The sequence below is a fragment of the Bipolaris maydis genome, assembly GCF_028858645.1.
Source record: "Bipolaris maydis strain C4 unplaced genomic scaffold PSV08scaffold_8, whole genome shotgun sequence".
NCBI classification, from domain to species: Eukaryota; Fungi; Ascomycota; class Dothideomycetes; order Pleosporales; family Pleosporaceae; genus Bipolaris; species Bipolaris maydis.
The window spans coordinates 255,530-275,872 of NW_027093864.1; the positions used below are offsets into that span (position 1 = coordinate 255,530).

General features: G+C 44.8%; 7 protein-coding genes across 7 annotated transcripts; 2 read left to right on the forward strand and 5 right to left on the reverse strand.

Annotated features, from left to right (window-relative positions):
• Positions 1-1,271: 1,271 nt before the first annotated feature.
• Positions 1,272-3,053, reverse strand: PSV08DRAFT_181597 (uncharacterized protein; the record flags this gene model as incomplete). The annotated part of the gene is made up of 5 exons (XM_014218744.1): positions 1,272-1,366; positions 1,402-1,514; positions 1,853-2,020; positions 2,080-2,542; positions 2,621-3,053. 5 exons carry the CDS (start codon positions 3,051-3,053, stop codon positions 1,272-1,274), a joined length of 1,272 nt encoding a protein of 423 aa, XP_014074219.1.
• A 1,239-nt stretch (positions 3,054-4,292) lies between these two features.
• On the reverse strand, positions 4,293-5,267 carry PSV08DRAFT_44289 (uncharacterized protein). Its single transcript, XM_014218745.2, has one exon. It carries the CDS (start codon positions 4,825-4,827, stop codon positions 4,432-4,434), a length of 396 nt encoding a protein of 131 aa, XP_014074220.2. The 5' UTR covers positions 4,828-5,267; the 3' UTR covers positions 4,293-4,431.
• Positions 5,268-5,686: 419 nt separating this feature from the next.
• PSV08DRAFT_362636 (histidine phosphatase superfamily) lies at positions 5,687-7,373 on the reverse strand (the record flags this gene model as incomplete). The annotated part of the gene is made up of 2 exons (XM_014218746.2): positions 5,687-7,146; positions 7,208-7,373. 2 exons carry the CDS (start codon positions 7,371-7,373, stop codon positions 5,864-5,866), a joined length of 1,449 nt encoding a protein of 482 aa, XP_014074221.1. The 3' UTR covers positions 5,687-5,863.
• Positions 7,374-7,921: 548 nt separating this feature from the next.
• On the forward strand, positions 7,922-9,825 carry PSV08DRAFT_224205 (fungal-specific transcription factor domain-containing protein). The gene has a single exon (XM_014218747.1). It carries the CDS (start codon positions 8,020-8,022, stop codon positions 9,427-9,429), a length of 1,410 nt encoding a protein of 469 aa, XP_014074222.1. The 5' UTR covers positions 7,922-8,019; the 3' UTR covers positions 9,430-9,825.
• Positions 9,826-10,416: 591 nt separating this feature from the next.
• PSV08DRAFT_410072 (uncharacterized protein) lies at positions 10,417-11,673 on the reverse strand (the record flags this gene model as incomplete). The annotated part of the gene is made up of 3 exons (XM_014218748.1): positions 10,417-11,011; positions 11,079-11,216; positions 11,401-11,673. The coding sequence occupies 3 exons, from the start codon at positions 11,671-11,673 to the stop codon at positions 10,457-10,459; spliced, it is 966 nt and encodes a 321-aa protein (XP_014074223.1). The 3' UTR covers positions 10,417-10,456.
• A 915-nt stretch (positions 11,674-12,588) lies between these two features.
• PSV08DRAFT_402237 (uncharacterized protein) lies at positions 12,589-15,943 on the forward strand (the record flags this gene model as incomplete). The annotated part of the gene is made up of 5 exons (XM_014218749.2): positions 12,589-12,736; positions 12,795-13,021; positions 13,080-13,413; positions 13,466-14,407; positions 14,458-15,943. The coding sequence occupies 5 exons, from the start codon at positions 12,589-12,591 to the stop codon at positions 15,894-15,896; spliced, it is 3,090 nt and encodes a 1,029-aa protein (XP_014074224.2). The 3' UTR covers positions 15,897-15,943.
• Positions 15,944-16,005: 62 nt separating this feature from the next.
• Positions 16,006-16,805, reverse strand: PSV08DRAFT_224209 (uncharacterized protein; the record flags this gene model as incomplete). The annotated part of the gene is made up of 3 exons (XM_014218750.2): positions 16,485-16,805; positions 16,341-16,437; positions 16,006-16,286 (listed from the first exon to the last, which is right to left on the reverse strand). The coding sequence occupies exons 1-3, from the start codon at positions 16,773-16,775 to the stop codon at positions 16,006-16,008; spliced, it is 669 nt and encodes a 222-aa protein (XP_014074225.2). The 5' UTR covers positions 16,776-16,805.
• Positions 16,806-20,343: the final 3,538 nt, after the last annotated feature.

A 20,343-nucleotide genomic window follows, 5' to 3' on the forward strand; every position in this document is an offset into this window, starting at 1 on the left:
GCAAAGGGCGGGGGAAGACAGGGCTAGAATGCGCCCACTGGCAAAACTATGTAGTGAGGCCTAGGGTGCACACGGCCCATAAATTCCATCCTCTGCCACTAACGCCGCTCCGTCAACATCCTCTATTTTTTTTCTTGCTCCTTGGACACAAACTCGCCAAATACGCCCACAATGTATCATCTGGATGGAAACCCGTCGCCGTCGGACCATACCCTCTTCAAGGACCTGCTCAAGATGACAACTTCAAAGTGGCAGTCGATGGTGAAGAAGGACCCAGCCCCAGCCCAGGTCCAGGTCGAAGCCAACCCAAGACCATGCGTGTCAAGAAGCTCCACCCAGCTCTCTTTGCCAAAACCATCCGAGTAGGCTTCATGCGCCCCGACTTGGGGGCAGTCTGCCAAGCCGTTACATACATTACCAGACTGTCCCATATTACCCGGTCGGGCCTGTCCCTACGCCCGCTACGCCCGCAACCACTCTAGACGACAGCTTGGAGGGGCATTGCGTCTCCCCAAAACGCCATGGATCAAACAGCCCGTATTGGCATCTTTCGGACTATAGGTCGGCCATTTCATGTATGACCCAATATCATGTCTGCAAGCAAAGACACGACACCAGTCTCCCGAACCTCTCATTACTGCATACTCCTACTACAAACACATCGTTCACCCCGGCGGCTTACCACAATCTTCCTTCCCCGATAGACCTCAACATCCATCGCTGATCGACTAGACAATGCCGCCTTGTCGATGTGTATGACACGAGCCTGCACGCAAACACCCCGTATACATACATGCACGTGCATATTGTGTGGTGGGGCCGAAGCTAGTAGACGCAAGCGACAAGCTACCGAGTACGCTACTTTTACACGGTGCCCCAAGAAGCCTGTCAATTATGTGCAGACTGCAGAATGTACATGGAGTGTGAGGGCCTTGGCCTTGGCTGCCTGTTTACAGCCACATGTTTTTTATTATTATTAGAAGGGTGGGGGTTATTGACTAAATCTCTGTGCTCCAGCCAAGTCAGGTTTCCCTATGGTTGGAACACCTGGACACGGTGAAAAGGCTTTGGTTAGATGGTGTATATTCGTTAGCTAAGAATTTTTTTGTACAAGTGTCCGCGTGGTGGGCACACCCTAATGTTAATACAACCCCGACAACCACAAATGCCAAAGTCTTTCCATGCAATTTGGGCCAGCCTCAGATTGCTGAAATCTCGTTCGTGATAGTCAGCACCAAGTATGCCCTCTTTCGAACCTGACCTTGACACAATCAAACTGTCCTGGGATTTGACGCAGTAACGACCGAGGACCAAGTCGTCATGTGGCCAGCAAATTGTTTCGTCCTTGGTCTTACCGAGACTGAACCTGGCCCCGTAGTGTTGGTTGATCGGCTAACATACGGTCATTCTTGAAATGGATCCCGGAGGAGCCGGGATCCATCGCATTCCCGCAGTAGTAGTAGTTTCGGAACTTTGCAGTTCTTTGTTTGCAAACTCCCATCCAGTTTGCCAGTCTGCAGACAAACAAAAATGCCCAAAGAAATGCTGTCCTGTGTCGGCAACAGGGGAGCCGGCTCCCATCCTTGATGCATGATGTTGTATTATTGCGTCCCTTTGAAAATCCCTTCCGCCGAACAATCTGCCTGCAGGGATTACGCATGATTTCCAACGGACAAATGCCCTCGGCATGGAGCGCGAATACATCCGGATTGGGTAGGTAGTCGAACTTGGTCGTGTGATGTCTTCGGAGAAATAAAAAAACAACCAATGCTTGGCGACTTTTTACTACTATCCTGACTCGCGATTGCGACAACGCCGTATGTGTCTTTCGAGATTGTCTCTCCGCGCGAACCGTTTTTGCGGAATGGCACATGCCGGATTAGGACAGGAGAATGCTTGTGCTTGGTACATGTCCTTGTGGACACTTCGCTCATGCCTCCTCAAGTCGGCTTTCAGCGCAAATGCTGAAGGGCAGTGCTGACAGCGATAGCGCCGACGATGCTTGCGGTTGAGATGCATACTGGAGGTCCGTTACTCAGCAGCAAGAAGAAGTCGTTCACATTCCATTGCTTGACTTACTTGAGCTGCCCTTTTGTCGAATACGTCGTTTGGCACGCGTCGCAATCGTAAGACCCAGCTGTCTTTCCGGACTGTGCAGAAGCAGGCGCATCTGCATCACATGGCTGCGCCGACTCACCACGCCCATCCCGAACAGCATCCGATAATTCACACGACTTTTCGCTGTTTCGAGAAGAGCCGGTGTATTCGATTGGCGAGTCCAAGAATGGATCATCGGAAGAAACACGTGTTGCAGCTTCAGAAGGGGACGAGGTTCGAGGGGTTGACATGCTCGTTAGTGCCACAGTCTGCAGACTTTCTTTACTACTTTCCGAGTCGATGCTTCTGGACATGGCGCCTCGTTTTTGAAGCCAGGGAAATATGACTGGATTTGGGGCGTGCTCTGCATCCCAGGGGCTAATGCACTGCTCTTCGTCATTGGTTCCACTGACCCTTTGTCTCGCCCAGCCAAGATGTGCAGGAGCTACAGTGAGTAGCTGAGATGAGCCCTCTATATACACTAATCAGTGAAAGCTACGAGAGTTTTGATATTTTAACGAACCGCTCTGTGGCACGATACGTTGTAGGTATGAAGCCTTGTCAATGCCCAAAACTCGATCGGCTGTAACAGCTCTTGCAGGCTTCAATGTCTTGTACCTTTCTTGCCTTGCCCATATGGAATCGACAACTGGTGGGCGTTCATAAGGAGGCGGGTTCAGAGTTTGATCTTTCTCATTCTTCTCGAGATCGCGGAGCTTTCTGAATGGATCCAGTTTGCGTCTCCTAATGCGATCTCTCATCCAGACCCAAACCATCGGTGTTGCCAGAGCGGCCATAATAGCGAGACAAATACCAACGAACATGACGGAATCTTCTTTCGAGCTCCTCCCATGTCGCGGCATTAATGATCGGCTTTTCCCTGCTGTTTGAAACGACATCTCTCTCGACATGGGGTGGAGCAAATTTTCGAACGTATGCGCCTTTCGTGAAGCCATGATTCAAGTCGGCCTCACAGTGGGGCTCCCCGTTTGCAGTGTCAGTGTCTGCTTGACCCTCCAGAGCAGGAGCATCCCTTTACAACAGCACTTGCTCGGTGGTAGTTGCTTGATGCCATGACAATTTGAGGCTGAGGCTGGGAGGCATACCTAACTTGGCAGCAGGTCGTGATTGGGTAATCATGTTCGTCGGATGGACATTAGCACCTCAAAGAAGCGTTTTGATTCGACTGATCTGACGCGAATCCCATTTGGGAGTTGTGGCTTCGATATTAGCCCATTTGGCCCCCGGTTAATGTCGTCAATGCAAGTCTCGTATGGCTTACGTAGATTGAGCCCCCATACTCGAGTTGAGTCCATGTTTTATTGCGATACAAGAATGACCCTATGTGATAGAACAAAGCTTAGATAGAATTCTTGGTATGGCGTATCGACGTTTCGTGTTAACATGTTGCTGGCGCGAGAGAACGCAGCTCATCTGTGGGGAGCGGCAAAAACACCAGGAGATTTCACCGGCAGGAAGGCGCCGCCACCAATTGATCCTATGTAATCTCTCGATTCGTGGACAAACTCTGCGCACCCACACATTATCCACAGGCCTCGATGCTACATTGGAAACCCCGTAAGGCGGCCCTGCATTGGATTGGTTGGTGACGCTTGATACTCGTATCTTTTTGCTAGTAGAAATCTCTTACGGAGTTTGCTGCTTCAGCTTTCCGGCATTCTTTTTTTTTCACAGCACGAATCTTTGGAGGACGGCACATTGTTGAGTGAGTTTTGCAGGAAGCTCTGCTATGGCAAAGTTAGTTGAGTTTCAAACAGTGCATAATTGTGGTTTAGATGCCTAGGTTCACCAATGTCCGCGCTGTTTTGCACCATTTGAAACTTGAGACGAGGGCATTCAACGAAGAGAATCTCGAGAACATCAATTTCGCGATAAGAATGATGGTTTGCAACGTAGACATCTCCTTGAAACCCGCCTAATCAAGGCAGCATACAATGCAGAAATGATTTACAGGTTGGTCGTGATGATGACCGTGCAAGGCCAAGCCACTCAGGGTCGAATACTGGTGTTCTTTTGCTATCACCCCTCATTGTAAGAATGAACGTAACTCGTCCCTTGGGCAGCGTGTTGTATATCCTAAGGACTTTCCCAAGAGCCCAATCATAATCTTAAGAGAGATATCAAGGGTTGGAGATGGAGAAGATGTGTAAGATAGCCTTGTGGAGGAAGTAAGAAGTGCAGTATTTTTATTAAACGACTGAGTGTTGCTAACCTACAGGAATGTTGCTAAGGTAGAAATGATGAATCAAATTGTGTAGACGCCAAGTTGCCTACCAACTAATATCTGCAACCTTCGTGGTCCAGACCCTCGAATCATTGTCCCAATCCCTTCCAGTGATCAGAAAGATACCCACCACGTCGATATCGCCAGAGTTCTTGATTCCTTCCATCGCAATGTTCATCCAGACAAACTCCTTGGCCATAGTATGTCGCATAAGCCGCGTTCACACTCTCATGGTGTTCTCGTGTATGTCGCTTGACAGAGTTCCATAGGCTTCGTGTCTTGCTTGGCTCTTTCAGTGTGGATCCACATGGAGAGGAGCGGATGGATATAGCAGAAGAAAGCGACTTCCATGGGTTGAGCTTGTCGATCGACGTGCGAGGTGTTGTTGTTGTTGTTGTTGTTGTTGTTGTTGTTGTTGTTGTTGTTGTTGTTGTTGTTGTTGTTGTTGTTGTTGTGGAAGTGGAATAGGAAGTGTAAGTGGGCATGGCGGGCGACCGTATCGTGGGGTTGTCGTCGTCTGATATGGTACCTTTTTTGCAGAGTAAATGTTTTGAACTCAAGGGTTTGCAGGCAAATTGGGCCGACCTGTTCCCTCTTATTCCGATGCGACGTGTCGATTGTGATGATTGCTGAAAAGGACACGAAAAGGAAATATAGGTTATGATTGGTACAGTGCAGGGATAGTGCGTTGTCCCTGCGTGTAGCCGTACCACGGTGTAGTCAGTGTGTGGGCGGGATTGCGTTTGTATGACCTTGGTTCCCAGTGATGGCTCTTGGTGGGTTTAGGTCGGTATCACACTTCTTTATATACGGCCGATCGCCCTGCCGCTCGCTGGTACTCAGCCAAGCTTTGCAAGCTCCAGCCTTGTGACTGCATCATTCTACAGGATCACACCTTTTTGCTATGCCAAAAGCTACAAACTTCTCAGTCGTCATGGCTAAAGTTCAAACATGGCTCGAGCGGATGCTGGCATACCTCGGCGTCCCCACAGTGTAGCCAGTAGCGTGCATGATGTCCAAGCCACTCATGTCCAGTTTGGGATGTGGCTAACTTTCAAAACGGCGAGTGATGTGAAGTTGCCTGGTTTGTGCGGCCAAGCACGCGAAAGCTGGGTCACTGCACCGTGTCGATGCAGAGATGGTGTGCAGTGTCCTACTGGACACATCCCGGCAGGAACTGGACAACGCGTGGAACACGAGAATTGACAAGCTGGGCGTAGGGCGCGCGCCTTATCGAGATTTGCTAAGCGAGACGTGGGCTAGCAGTTACGCGCCCTTTGCATGTCAAAGACCAAGCGTCAATAAAGAACATGTGCATGACTACCACATGACTCACCTTGACAGGTGCTATCAGCGAAGAATAGGGCGCAGCTGCTGCAAATGTTGAACCGAGGGTGTGCCTCCAGAATACAAATCGTCATCATTAAACGTGGTAGTATTACTACAAAATGTATTTCATCCCCCCTTCAATCATTGGCTTTCTACATATGTACATACAATATGCACATACAGGTGACATGGTCAGGCCTTGACAACTACCTGCCAAGGTAGTGTGTTGTCGAAAAAGAAAGTCGCCTTTGGCTGAGAAGCAAGATTAGTATCAGTCATGTTACACATCTTGGTAACATCGCCAGCCTCAGCTCGCTTTTTCTGGATGATTTGCTGGTACTCCGACAAAGGGCACGAAGAGCCTGGCCCACTAGTACATCCTGTGACGGGGTAAACGACCTCGTTGATGCGGATGCGCATGTACACATCGTTCACGTTTGTGCCGTTACGCCTCTCGTGGTGACGGTAAGTGCTGCTGGGAGCAGTGGTTGCGCAGAACAAGCGTTCAAAAGCAACTGTTCCACGCATCTTGACTACTTGAGAGGATCGAAACAAGCGATCAGAGAGCGACACGTTGGCGGGAAGTGGAGGCTGGCTGTCAAAGACGCCGATCATGGCAGCTAGCTGGTTGATCTGTCCATCGTTGGCGAAGTTGGCCATGATGTTGGGTGGAGTGAAGGTCCCGTTGGCAGTCTTGTAGGTTGCATTGGGGCCATCAACAAAGCGCTGTACAGCCATGTCGATGACTGGTAGCATCTGGTATTTCTCGATACCCGAGCCAAGACCAGTGCCATACCAGTAGCGCAGGTCCTGGGCATACTCGTACTGCAGAATCTCTTCCTCGGTCAGAATGTCGCAGAATGGGCTAAGCCGGCCAGTTATCTGTGTCTCGAAACCGCACAGATATGGGATTTGATCGACTTGGCTGTTTGTCAAGTTCAGGCCTCCTTGGATCTGGGAATTGAGCCTAGCGGCAATTGGTGTTAGGTAGATCGAGTCCCATACTGGTTTAAAAGGGCTGCCTTCGTCGTCGTTGTAGGCCTTGCAAAGGTCGCTCGGGGCGAGAGAGTTGCCCCAGCTGGTAGGATTGCTTGCATTAAGAGCATAAATGGTGGTGAGGTCAGTGGCATTGGGGCCGACAAAGCCTTGTGCAAACAGACGAGCGCTGTCTCGTACACGGGGCCCGGACGTGTAGTAGTTGGACCACATGGTAAAGGGAGTGTTGTACTCGTACAAATCTGGGTAACGAAGGCGCCAGGTGGTGCCCATCTCGTGGAGCTCCTTCCAGCCAGTCGGGCTCAAGTTGGCAATTTGAGCCTCTGGGTTGGACAAGACGGGCCTCCAGGTCTTGAGGAAAGCAAGCTTTGGGTTGGTGACGGTGAAGTTACCGGCGGCCTGGATGTACTTTGAGAATTCTACCCATCCGTTGTAGGCACCCCTGTCCGGGTAGCGCGAACCATGGCGAGAGAAGAAAGCTGGGGAAACGTTAGTAGTGTGACCTGTGCGATGGTCTGGTAGGCAGCGGAGCAACGTTACCTGCCAAATCAACCTTGCATCCCTCAGGCACTTCGGATGAGATGCCGGTTGTCTCCTCGCCCGGATACCATTGCGCATTGCCGCCAATGTGTTGGAAGATGTTGAAGTCCTGCTGGGCAGCAGCTGCAGTGCTGCTGGCTGCAAGAGCCAATGCGAGAAGCTTCATGGCCGTCGATGGGACTGGAGAGGCGGACGGGGGCTACAGAAGCCATGTCGCTGCGAATGTGTATGCATTCTTATACGAGTACGGCGGCCGTGTACCCATGGTGCATGAAGCTGTCGAGTTGACCAAGAGCGTTAGGACCGGAGATGACGATAAGGCGATGCTTCCTAAGGCGGTAAGGATGCTCAGGTACTCGATACACGTGGGGACAAGACCAGCAACTGGCTGGTCTTGCTCGCACTGCGGCGTCGGCTGGGCGGGATCCTTCGCGCCGATGCTGAGAGCAATGCCGTGCGCGCCTGTGTTCCTCCATGTCGGTATAAAGGTACATGTGTCTGGGCCTGGTGGGTGCACTGTCATGCAGGCGCAGTAGTAGTAGTAGTGGTGGTGGTGGTGGTGGTGGTGGTGGTGGTGACGATGCATCCACCCACCCACTTCACCGCCCATGCAACTGCAATCGTCGCTCCGATTAGTCACACACGTGCTTATCGATACCGGACCCACCATCGCGACAGTTGACCCGCCTGCATCAGCGCCCACCATTGCAACCCGCCGACAACAGACAGCATTTGCATAGCCATGCCCATCCTCATGCCTCCCCGGTGACTATCTCAGACGAGCCCCTCACCTTTTCCTGAACCTTCGGACCATGGCTGAGCCCAAGCCGCGCCAGCGCAAATTTGCCCCCCGGTCACGCACAGGCTGCTTGACATGTCGAACTCGGCGCAAAAGATGCGATAACGCGCAACCTCAGTGTGCCAACTGTGCACGACTCAATCTCAAGTGCGAGTGGCAGCCTCCACGCAAGATTGTTTCGTCGGAGCCACTTTCTCCGCCCTCTGCTTCCAAAAGCCCCGATCTCCACACTGAGCTTTCTTTACGCCCTGGTCTCGATCCGTGGGATGCCCTGCCCGGTGACCACCAAGCCGAAAGAATGCATTTGCTGCAATACTACGTAGAGGCTTTCGTGCCCAGCGTCCAGGTAGCCCCGATACCCACCAGTTTCTACACCAGTCTCTACATGCCTTGGTCCTTTCAGATTGAAGGTATGCTGGATGCCATCCTCGCCATTTCCTCCGCTCAGCTGGCACGAAGAAGTCAAGACGCCCATCGTGCCACCCATCTGCGAGCTGTCTCAACCCGTCATGAGAAGAAGTGCTACGACTTTATTCGAGAGCGCTTGTCTCCCTCCGGTGGACTACCAAAAGACACCTACCAAGTCACGGCCGTCATCTTGATTTTGGTTGGCCTGGAAGCTCTCAATGGCGTCAAGACGACCAGGTGGATTTCTCAATTGAAGAGTGTTCAGCGCATTCTAAACTCACTTTCCCCCGAGCAGAGCATCATGGATTGTGTCGAGGTTGACTCCCTACATCGGCACTTTACATACCACTTTGCTTCTGCCTCACTTATGGCCCGCGTTTCCAACCCCGGAAAGGCTGGCTCACCTGACCAGGGCTTGCTCTCAATCAGTGCTGCCCTTATGCCAGGCACGATTGATCCTCTCATGGGCATCTCGTACCAGCTTTGTGACCTTATTTCCCGCATCCAATACATCAATGTTTCAAACCCAGCTTTTCCGCTGACGACAGAAGCTTCCTTTCATGTAATAGAACAGGGCATACAGCATTGGAGTTACGACAATCCTTTCGCACTAGGTGTTGACACCACCATAGCACTCGACCTTGTTTCACTCGCAGAAGCCTACCGTCTTGCCGCCCTCATTCAACTTTATCGTACTTCAACAAGTCACTCGCATCTCATTCCTGATTGCGCAGCCCGAACCATGAATTTCATTGCCCGCATCCCTCCAGGAAGTGCTGCTGAATCAAGCCTACTCTACCCAATATTCCTAGCTGGCGCAGAGCTAGACGACGAAGCAGCTATCGAGCAATGCTTCACAAGATTGGATGGTATCCAGAAACGCAATCGCTATGAGAATGTAGAGTGTGTCCAGAAGGTTCTAAAGGAGGTTTGGCGGCCAAAGCTTGAAGGTGGGCGAAGACGTGACTGGGAAGAAGTAGTGCGCGAGTGGCAATGGTCCTTCACTCTTGGATAAACAACAAGTCGCATTAGTTTACAGCCTAATCAATTCAATTAAGCTAAAGGGGGCCCGAAAACCAATCAATTTAGTTTGGGACTCCCAAAATTGGTTGAATGGATTGTTCACAAGTCTGGCCATTGATCATGCGAGGGTCCAGAGTAGTACGCATCGCTCATGAATCAAAAGGCTGCGAGCTGAGCATCAGAAGAGAATGGATATGCAGAGAAAAGTCTATGCACAAGCGCGCCAGGCCTGCTATAAGCATCACCAAACTATCGGAAAGTATTAGGCGCTCAAACGACCATTTGGGACATGTGACAAGTCGAGATGTACCTCAAGACTAAAGGACTGAACTACCATGTACCGCAAGTACGATCTCCCATGCAAATACACACCAAAAATTGACTGAGTCGATAGATCACTGTTCTTGTATTTCGAACGAAAGCTTTTGGCACTGTCCCCACTGTGGCAATGACTGTAGCCACGATAAATATCTATACATACTCGAGCTGAGTTATCCTGAGAATTTTCTTGTGATGCAGACAAAAGGCATAAAAGATCAAGCAAGATATCAGTACAACTACTGTAGGCCACTGGTCGAGGGGTTTTTCCTTTCTTCGCTTGCGTCTATCCCAAAACCCCCGGAATTTCATTCAAACCAACTTCTAAAAGGTTTATCTCCAGTATGTTTTGTACCTTTTGCTTTTAAAAGAAGCAAGATAGGGGTGCTCGTCTACACGAAAAGGCTGAAAAAAAATGTAGATGTTAATGAAATTGTCGAAACAAACCCGCAGGAGGCAACCTAGGAGCCACTATATATCTTTGTTACAACTCAGCCACATAGCGATTCTGAAATTTGACTCTTATGCCCAATATGTTTGCATGGCATAAGACACTGGTATCATAGCGAGCTTTTGATGATGAGTTCAAGAGAACTTAGCTATGTACAACAAGACGGTCGATTTGCAAGCATCAAACAAGACTCCTTTGATCGGAGTTCAGATAGATCCAATCGATTAAAGCTAGCAGTTTTGCGAACACATTACCAGTTAACTTCCAAAGCCCCGCCCTCGTCAAATATCGAGGTATCACCAACTTCTCGTTTGTCAATTGCCTCATTTTCGATCAAGGTCTCGTGATCCGTCTCGTTACCATCCAAAGCCCGCTTTTTGAACGGTTTCGTAAACTCGTTAGGCCAATCTGGCCCACCTCTATACCACCAGCTCTTCCACCAGATCAATGTGTCTGGAATCGTCTGTATATTTTCGCCAATAGCATCGACTCTCGTAATCACTCGATTGCGTCCAGTTGCGTCAGTCCACTTATCTGTACCTGACATCTTCAGGCGCGGAAACTCGACTTGATTCCAAATGCTTGACTGTTTGACCCTTCCAGTTCGTCCACGGCGTATGTTGCGATCCATGATCGCAGCTTTCCCACCGCACATGTACGCCATGGTGTCCGACATACGCTCAAAATATTGTTGACGAACAGTGTTTCGTCGCCCGGGCCAGACATTGACTTGAACAATACAGCGCATATCATTGTCCCAGCGCTGATCCGTCAATTGCGGCATCCATCTATCACCCCAAATCTCCTAAATTTAAGAATGGTCAGTTCTTCAGTCGGACACGGCAATTATACTGTACAAACATGTTACTGACCCATATAGTTGTAAGTCTACTGCGACCACCTATTGCATTGTGTCTTCGAACGAAATTCACTGCCGTGTTGGACAAGCCAGAGGTGTAGAACACGCATTCGTCGATTTCGGGCTTCCGAGCGGTAATTGACATGAAAAACTTTTTATGTAAGCTTTATGGTTGTAGATTTCATTGAATGTGTACCCACGTCACGAGTGAATTGACAGGGCTGACGGCAGGCAACGTAGCCTGGCATGTTTTCATATCCCCTGCATGCATCGTCTCCCTCGAACCTCAGCCGATGGGAGCATCTCGTGCCTTGACGTTTATCATGATGTCCTACCGCAAAATTTTCACTCCGACTCTGAAAAGGGGTCGCATTGGCCGTTGAAATATTTCCCACGGCTACAAGATCTTTATCGTTAGGTGCGACCAAAGGCAGGGTAAGGAAAAGGCTCTCTTGTTCTTTCTGGTTGATAGCAACACCGTATGCCGACTGAAGCTGTTGCAGGATGGCAATGGAGATGTTCCCCTGGGGCGTTTCGATGTCGTCGCAAGTTACAAGGCCAGGTAGACAGAGAAAAAGAAGCGAAACTAGAGATGATGTCTTGGTCATAGTGAATCGGCAGACAGAGAGCATCTGTGGTGACTCTAACAACAGGTACGATGTGTTCCATTATACTTCATCGTTTGCCAATCTAAATGCTAGATTCACATACGACCCGTTCACGCCTAAGAATCTAGAGGGCCATTAGGTACAGGCCATGATAAAGCCTCGAAAGAGAACTTTCGCCGAAAATACGAGCTTTGCATGCTAGTGCGGCCAATTCTAGCTCTGATGGCTGTTGGAGGCGTCAGGCAGGCAGTCAGATGAATAACCTTGTGGTTCTCTCTTTGCGCATTTCAATATTTACGCCTCGCGCCTGATACCGCACTTCAGAGTCGTGAAGGCATAAGCCAAATTTCAGGACGGTACGCCCTAAGGCTACGCCGATTTCAGGTGTCAGATTTCCGTGCCGTGCCGCATGGTCATTCATATTTTCGTTTTATTGGCCGAGATCACAATTGATGTTGTTGGCTTTGTGGGGGCCAGCTAACCACAAGGCATCCACATTGTGTTCTGGGGCGGGGCGTACTTCATACGACGTTGACCAAGGGAATTATTTGGGATGTCAGGTTACTACTCTCTGTTGCCTAGCTACAGAGAAGTTGGTGGCTCATTCGGTTTTATTGCATTAGGAAAGTAAGCTCTCGAATATGAAGTTGGGCCGAGGTCATGCGCCTTCTTCACCAATCACGACTCAAAACTTTTACTATAGGCATGGAAAAGGACTAGAATCTTCAGTTTAGTCTGATTTAGAGAGCGAGCACACTTCGGACAGTGACTACCAGATCAGGAGATAGTATGTACCTTAAACTAAGAATACTGTTGCAGACATTGCGATGTCTGAATACACAAATGGGCCGGAAAGGCACGCATCAATGTGTTAAAGCTTGTACTACGTCTTTCGGACACATCATTCTCTGAGCCATGCTATCTCTCATTCGCTGGCTAGGAATAGTCTTTTGTTTCTGTTCTCTAGTTCAAACATCCCTTGCAAGTACGATAGCTGTCCGCCAGAATGGTCTCAAGTTCTTGATCGTTGGAGATTCAATCTCTCACGGCGCTGAGGGAGACTGTGAGAAATTCTGCTTCAACGTAGATCATCAATTCTGATGATATCTAACACACTCTAGATACATGGCGGTACCGCCTGTGGCAATGGCTGAGAGCTAACAAAATTGGCTTCGAGTTTGTGGGACCATGGCAGGGAACCTTTACGCCAGCAGAACCGACCGCTCCTCAACCTCCATTACTACAAGGGCAGCCGCAACCTCAGACTCCAGATCAGGTAAAGGGTGGATATGCACTAGATGTTGACGCAGGGTTTGACAAAGACCACTTCTGTCATTCAGGTCGACAGGTACATGATCATTTTCAATTGTATATCACTCTTACTAATAATTTCTTGCATGATACAGGCAGCCCAGGTTAAAAATACAATTGCGGCACAAGTCGCCGCGTATCAGCCGGATTACGTGCTTATAGAGCTTGGTTTCAACGATCTGGGGTGGTTCATCAACGGACCAGATGGTTTGCTATCAGACATGAAGCAACTCGTAGACAACGCACGCAATGCGAAGGGAAACATCAAGTTTGCAATTGCGAACGTGCCTCAGCGTACGCGTATCAACGGACGACAAGACTTGATTGATATGACTATCGACTACAACTCGAAACTGGCAACGGCGATCCCAGGATGGAGTACACCGAACTCGCCAACCAAGCTTGTTAAATTTAGTGAAAACTATGCCTGTAGGTTCTGCAGTTCATCCTCCCTACTATATTGTTGGCTCATTTGTTGCAGGTGGGCCGGATAATTGTCCCGCAGCCTTTGATGGGCTGCATCCAAACAAGCTCGGAGAATATCAGATTGCACAAGCCTTCTCGCGTGTTCTCAACAAGGAATTTGGTATTGGGTCTAACGCACTCGACGTTCCTGCAAATCTTCCTGCGCCATCATGTAGTGTTCCTGTCAATGTCCGAGCCGTGACTGCGCCCTATGGTGTTGCCGTGACTTGGGATAAAGTTTATGGTGCTAGAGGCTACAACATCAGAAGCAAGCGTAGCTCATTCGGTGAGTGGACAGAGACATGGTATGCACTTTCAAGCAACCGATACAACCAGATTTGGGTTCTGGAAGGAGAGACCTGGGAGTTTCAAGTCCGTACAAGTTGCGGAGACAAAACAAAGTCCAGCTACTCAGGTGTGGTAAGCGCGGTGGTCAAACAGAGCGTAGCTCCTGGGCCAAAGAATATTGTCATCAATCCCACTAGGGATGGTTTCAATGCGCGATGGGATCCGCCGGATGGTGGCTTCAACGTGCAGCTTTACGAAGTTTTCACATACGATGTAGACGAGCCTTGTGCCTGGCTTCTGTCGCGCGGCATCAAAGGTAACTCCATCACAGTCAGCGGCCTCAAGTCGGGACACAGACACGTATTGGCCATAAGTACGTGGACAGACCTAGGCCCTGGATTCCCATCCGTGCCACCTCGAGTCAAGCCTGGAGCAGGAGCACCTGGCGCGCCCTCAAATCTCAAAGTAAACACCAAAGACGGAACTACGGTTATCTTGAATTTTGATGGCTCTGCCGACGCTGCCAATTATCGAGCATGGACGCGAAATATCAATAACGCCTCAGACTTCTCCAAGGCCGACCAATCTGTGGTTAGCCAGTCTTGCTTAGGTATTGCGTTTCTTTTCCCGGGAGTCTGGAACTATGAGTTTTGTGTTACTGCTATGAATGGTATGTACATGTTCGGATAAGCCGATTCACTCAATACTGAACCCCACCAGGAAATCTCGAAAGTCAAAAATCAAACTGTGTTGTAGGTTCCAGAGACGTTACTCCTGGCGTATCAGAATGCCCGGCGGAACCGACGTTTGAGTGTGGTTGGGGTTCGCCTGGAAATGGTGGCGATGGTTCTGGCCAACCAGGCCAACCAGGCGATGGTGGAAATAATGGTGGTGGAGGAGGCGGTGGCAGTGAAGGCGATAACGGAGGCGATGGAAATGTCTATATTGACCCTTCGATCTGGAAATCTCCGACGCCGCACGTTACCTGCAGCCCGCCTTGCAACTTTATTCTCCCTCCAAAGGTTTTGCCTACACCCACAACCATTACCTTGCCGCCGTATACCACTGACCTTGAGGTTGTCTGGACTATTGATGGTCGAACGACACGTTCGTTCAAGACAACAACCATCACTCTCCCTCCAGTTACCACAAGGACCATAGAATTTTGGGAGCAATCATTTCCTCCAGGTCCGGCATTTACCTTTAGCCCTGTGCCACGTATCCGCCCAACTCCGACTCCAATCACCAATGATAAAAATCCTGGGGTTACCAGAACCATATCGCCAGTTCCCTACCCAACTGAGCCACCTACGCCGGGCAGTAATGATGATCGTAAATATGGTGGACCGTACCCACCAATAGCCATTGATATTGGGCCTCCTGGTCCCATTTGCCCAAGCGGTTGTGGCTTCCCATGCGTCGGTTGTGGGCCTTCTCCCGGGCCATGCATTCCATTGCTCACGTGTCCGAGAGATCAAGGAGGTTTCCAGGACCCTCAAGATCCCGACAAAGAAAATGATGATGACGATGACGATGACGATGACGATGGGAATGAAAAGCCACTTTGTCCTTTTGGTCCAGCAGATAAGCTAGATCCAGTGAATCCACGGGACCTTGGACCGGACGAAGTCATCGACATTCGGTATTCTGGATATCCTGGTACAAGTGATTCTGATCAGGGTGCAGTCAATCCTCCTCAGCAGTCGACGTCCCGAAAACCAACGCCAACACCAACGCCAACGCCAACGCCAACGCCCCAACCACAGAAGTCACAGCGCTTTTATGTCTTCTATGTCAACTACATTGATCTGATAACCAATGACATGGAATGGCAGTTCTTTAATATTCCTTGGTCAACAACCAGTTGGTATGTATGTGAGACAGAAAGATCTTTACGGTGTGGCGATGGCTCAAACAGCTGTCGACTAGCACCAGATGGTGAACTGACAAATCCCCCTTGGCCAAACGGTGAATGGACTATGACAAATGGAAACGCTCGAGGATGTGTGTACAAGAGCGATGGTAAAGGCCCGGGAACATTGAAATGTCCGAATAAGGACTTGATGAGCTGTCAAGCAGCAGTGGATCCAGAGGAGATCGATTGTCCCCCTATATCCTGGGCTGAAAACTACTTCAACAAGGTCATATGTGATTGGTAGTTCTCATAATGGCAGGTAATTGCAGCAATACATGGGATGCATGTATGTACAAATTGGTCAGGTTTTTGCTTGGTGAGGAATTACATGCCATGTTGCAACCTTACAATAACTATCTGACGCCCATCTCATCGTATTGACGCGCCGTGGCGCTACGCAATGTGTAGTCTAGATGTCTCCGAGTCGCATGTAATGCCTGACCAAAAAGATTTTGACCCCATTGTTCCTTGCCAACACGGATAGCCTCGGTGGCGTTGAAGCCGATTCCAAACAATCGATCATGAGGAGATGCGAGTACAAACTCTCTTGTGCCGAAGGACTCCAACCGCCCCTTCAAGGGAGCTGAAACGAAGAATTTCGCGATGTTTGCACGAGTCGCAATATCCAAAGCATCTAACAGTCAGTGAGTACAACAACAAGGCATATGATCATTCAGGGAAACCGTACGTTCTTCCCAAGTTTTAACAATTATTCCTTTTATATTCCCTGCCCATAACTTTTGCTCTTCTGCAGTGTCCGCGACTAGTATTTTCTGCAGTGTATCCTGTGAGTTGATTAGCGATTAGAAGCAAGCCAAACGGAAACTCCTACTTTGTCCCCAAAGAGCCGGGCTTTTTCTGCAAGTATGAAATGTCCAACAGAGGTATATCGCACGCCACTTTCTTTGAACACACACATGTACCATGGAGAGAGGAACCCAACGTCTCTCTCTGTCTCCTTCCAGAACAACACTGGACGGTTTCCATCCTCAGTTGGTTCCTGGGCGGTGCTTCTGTTTGCGATCGACCGTTGCTGACGACCTCGATTGCCAGCCTCTGAGCGGGCGTTTAGCCGAGCTGCACGGGTCACCAACCTCTTACCTTTACTTTTTGCTTTGGGCATTAAGTTTTGTAAAGTATGTGAAAAATAGTTACCGTAGAGTTGGCTGGGGCCTTATATATATAAGTAAGGGCTAGGGTGGGTAGGTATGAAGTGATTGGTTGGTTCTTCGGCCATACTTCCGTCTTTCACCACACTAAAATATCAGCGCTTACATAGAGGGCCTTAGCAAGCGAGTGGGCATCTAGTATCGAAGCTAAGTAAATATCTCTCATACAATCACTCGCGAAGGTAAATAAAAAATTATATACTAGTTTAAGGAGACTATTATATAAGTATACCTTATTATCAAATTATTAGGTTTATAAAGTTAGTTTTAGTAAGTACCTAATAGTTATACTAGTAAATAAGTAAGTATAAAGTAGATTTAAGTTATTAAAACCTAACGAGTTATAAGTATAGAGTTTTATATTAATAATAACCTAACTTTATACTAACTTATATTCTTATAACTTAAGTGTATATTATTAGAGATCTAAGCTTACTAGCGAATCTCTAATAGAATTTAGTACTTAACTTTTAATTAATACTTATTAATTAATCTATTACTAGAAGCTATTATATAAATATCTAGTAATAACTATCTCTTACGCTATAGATTACGTAAGCTACTACTAAAAAGATTCTTCTAAAATCTAGGTTAATAAATATAAGTAATAGTAGAAGAGCTAGTAAATAGAAAGTAGAGAAGAGTAGATTGAATGCTTTTAAGCTGTCTAATATAGATAATTTAACTATTCTCTCTCTCTTAGTAATATCTTTATTTTTTTTTCTCTTCAGCTAGAATCTTTAATAAGGTACTAGAATAGCTTAGCTACTAATATAACTAATATTTAAAAAGAGTTTAAACTAGTTTCTCTTAAAGATTTATAGAAACTATAAAGATATAAAAGCCCACTATCTATAATAGCTTTTTTAGTAGTTTTTTAATATTCTTTTATATAAAACCGTTAATATTAAATTAAATCTAAGATTACTTATATTTTATACACGCTTATATACTTCTAAAGTAACTCTATATTTTACACTAATCTTATTGATTTTATTTATACTATCATAATATATTAAAAAAACTTAATACTACTAGTAAGAGTTTTATAATAATATTATAATAGTCTATTAGAATTATATTAAGAATAAAATTATTAGTTATAGTTAACTAATAGTTTCTTGTATTATAAAATTAAAAACTTACTAAAATAGAATCTTTAATATCTTTAACTAACTAAAGCTATTAAGCTTAGAACTTCTATACTTTTTATAAACTAAATTAAATTTTAATAGATAATATATAGTATAATAAAATAGAGATATAAAGACTATAAAGAACATATTAAATTAAAAGATAACTACTATAGCTTACTAAAATACTTTAGAGTTAGTAAAACTCTTTAAGTAAGTAACTTACTTAACTTTGTACTTCTAAGAGAAGATATCTAAAAAGAGAGTAATTATTAAAAATAAAAAAGAAGATAAAATAAAAAATTAAGATAGAGCTATATAAGCTAATATTATAAAACTAAATATATAAGCTAAGTAATTAATATATAAAAATACTTTAGCTAAATATATTTTTATCTTTTTAATAAAAACCTATTTTATAATAACTAACTAATCTATAGTTAGATAAGAAAAGTATTTATTAGTTATATTAGACTTATTTAGTATTAAACTAAGTAAATATACTATACTTATTAAAAACCTTAGTAATTGAATTAACTTAATATTCTATTAATAGTAAGCTTCTATATAAGACTAACTAGATATTAACTTAAATTACTATTATAGTAAATATATAAAAATGGCTCTAGTATAAAGTTATACTATAAGTATAGTTAAAAAATACTTTAAAATATAGTACTTTACTTAACTAAATAGTGTAAGGCGTAGATAAGATAAATTAGATCTATTTTGAACGTAGGGTTACTTTAGAGGTGTATAGAAGTGTATTAAATAGAAATAATTTAAGATTTAATTTAATACCTATAGGCCTTATATAAAAGAATATTAAATAACTACTAGATAAGTTATTATAGATAGTAAGCTTTTATATCTTTATAGTTTCTACTAACCTCTAAGAGAAACTAGTTTAAACTCTATTTGAATATTAGTTATATTAGTAGCTTAGCTATTATATAACCTACTCTCTTCGTTAATAGCTTATATTAAGCTATTAAGAACTTTTACTATAGAACTATCTAAACTTTTTATTTATAATATTACTACTTACTATTTTACTTAATTTAGAATAGAAGGTAGTATTTTTTTATATATATAATATTAATCTATTTACTTTTCTATAGAGTAGATTAATACTACGCTAGCTTATATCTATAACTAAAATAATAATAAAACTTTTTCTATATTTATATATATATATTATCGTAGCTAAGACTATATCTATTATTAATAAATAAGCTAAGATAGGAAATAGTAATAGTAAAGGAGCCTAAACTAAGAGTAAACCTTAATAGACTAATACTTAGATGTTATTAAGAAATAGAGCTAGAGTATTATATTACTAATATAAGAAGATAAAAGCTAAGCTTAAGTAAAGCTTAAGCTTAATAAATAATTTAATCTTATTTTACTAAAAAGTAACTTTATCTAAGCGTAACTACTTCTTATTATATAAGGTTTAGTGCTAATACTTCTCTAAGCTTAATTTAGGTTAGGGCGAGTGAGATAGAATAAAGAGCGCTATAAGGTAGTTATCTAGCAATATAGTAGAGTAGGCGTACTTAGATAGAAAGTAATAATAAGTTAATAATTTTTAATTTATATTAGATAGACTAATAAGTATTATTCTTATAAAGTTAAGTAACTAGTAAGAAAGTATAATTTAGGTTAACTATAATAAAAGTAATAATAAAATCTATCTATCTTTATATCCTTATTACCTCTAGTTCTACTATCTTATCTATTCTATCTTTCTATATCTTAGTAGGATATCTAGAATAGTATACTATTCTAAAACTCTCTACTATCTTATCTTTAGTAGAATATTTAGTCTTAGTAGGATAGTATATTAAGTAACTCTAAGCCTTATAATAGTTATTCTATTTATTAGAATTCTAAGTAGCTTCTTAACTACTCTTTATTAGACTTAGAGAGAGGATCCTTCCTACTATTACTTATAATACTTCTTTATAGTTATAAGCTTAGCTTTCTAAAATTATAAATAATTCTCCCTATATATTTTATAAAGCTATATATACCTACTTTAATACTCTACTCTAAATCTTTAAAACTAGAAAAAATCTTATTTTATATCTCTTTTATTAAGCTCTTTATTATTTTATTAATTTTAATATTAGATTTAATCTTAATTAAAAACTATAAGCTCTATACTAGGAACGATTAGTACCTATAGTTTATCTAGCTTAAGACTTAAGCTCTAAGCTTAAATATATAGTCTAAGATTAAACCTAGAATAGAGTTTACTACTTGTAAAAATTATTACCTTTAAGTTTAAGAAGAAAACTATAATAAAATAAATAATAAAGCTCTTCTAGAGCTTCTAAACAACCTAGAAGAATTCTAATAATATATAGTAATTATCCAAAGTATA

Excerpts from the sequence above, each read along its gene's own strand:
- PSV08DRAFT_44289 (XM_014218745.2), bottom strand. The coding sequence starts at position 4,827 with ATGCCCACTTACACTTCCTATTCCACTTCCACAACAACAACAACAACA.
- PSV08DRAFT_224205 (XM_014218747.1), top strand. The coding sequence starts at position 8,020 with ATGGCTGAGCCCAAGCCGCGCCAGCGCAAATTTGCCCCCCGGTCACGC.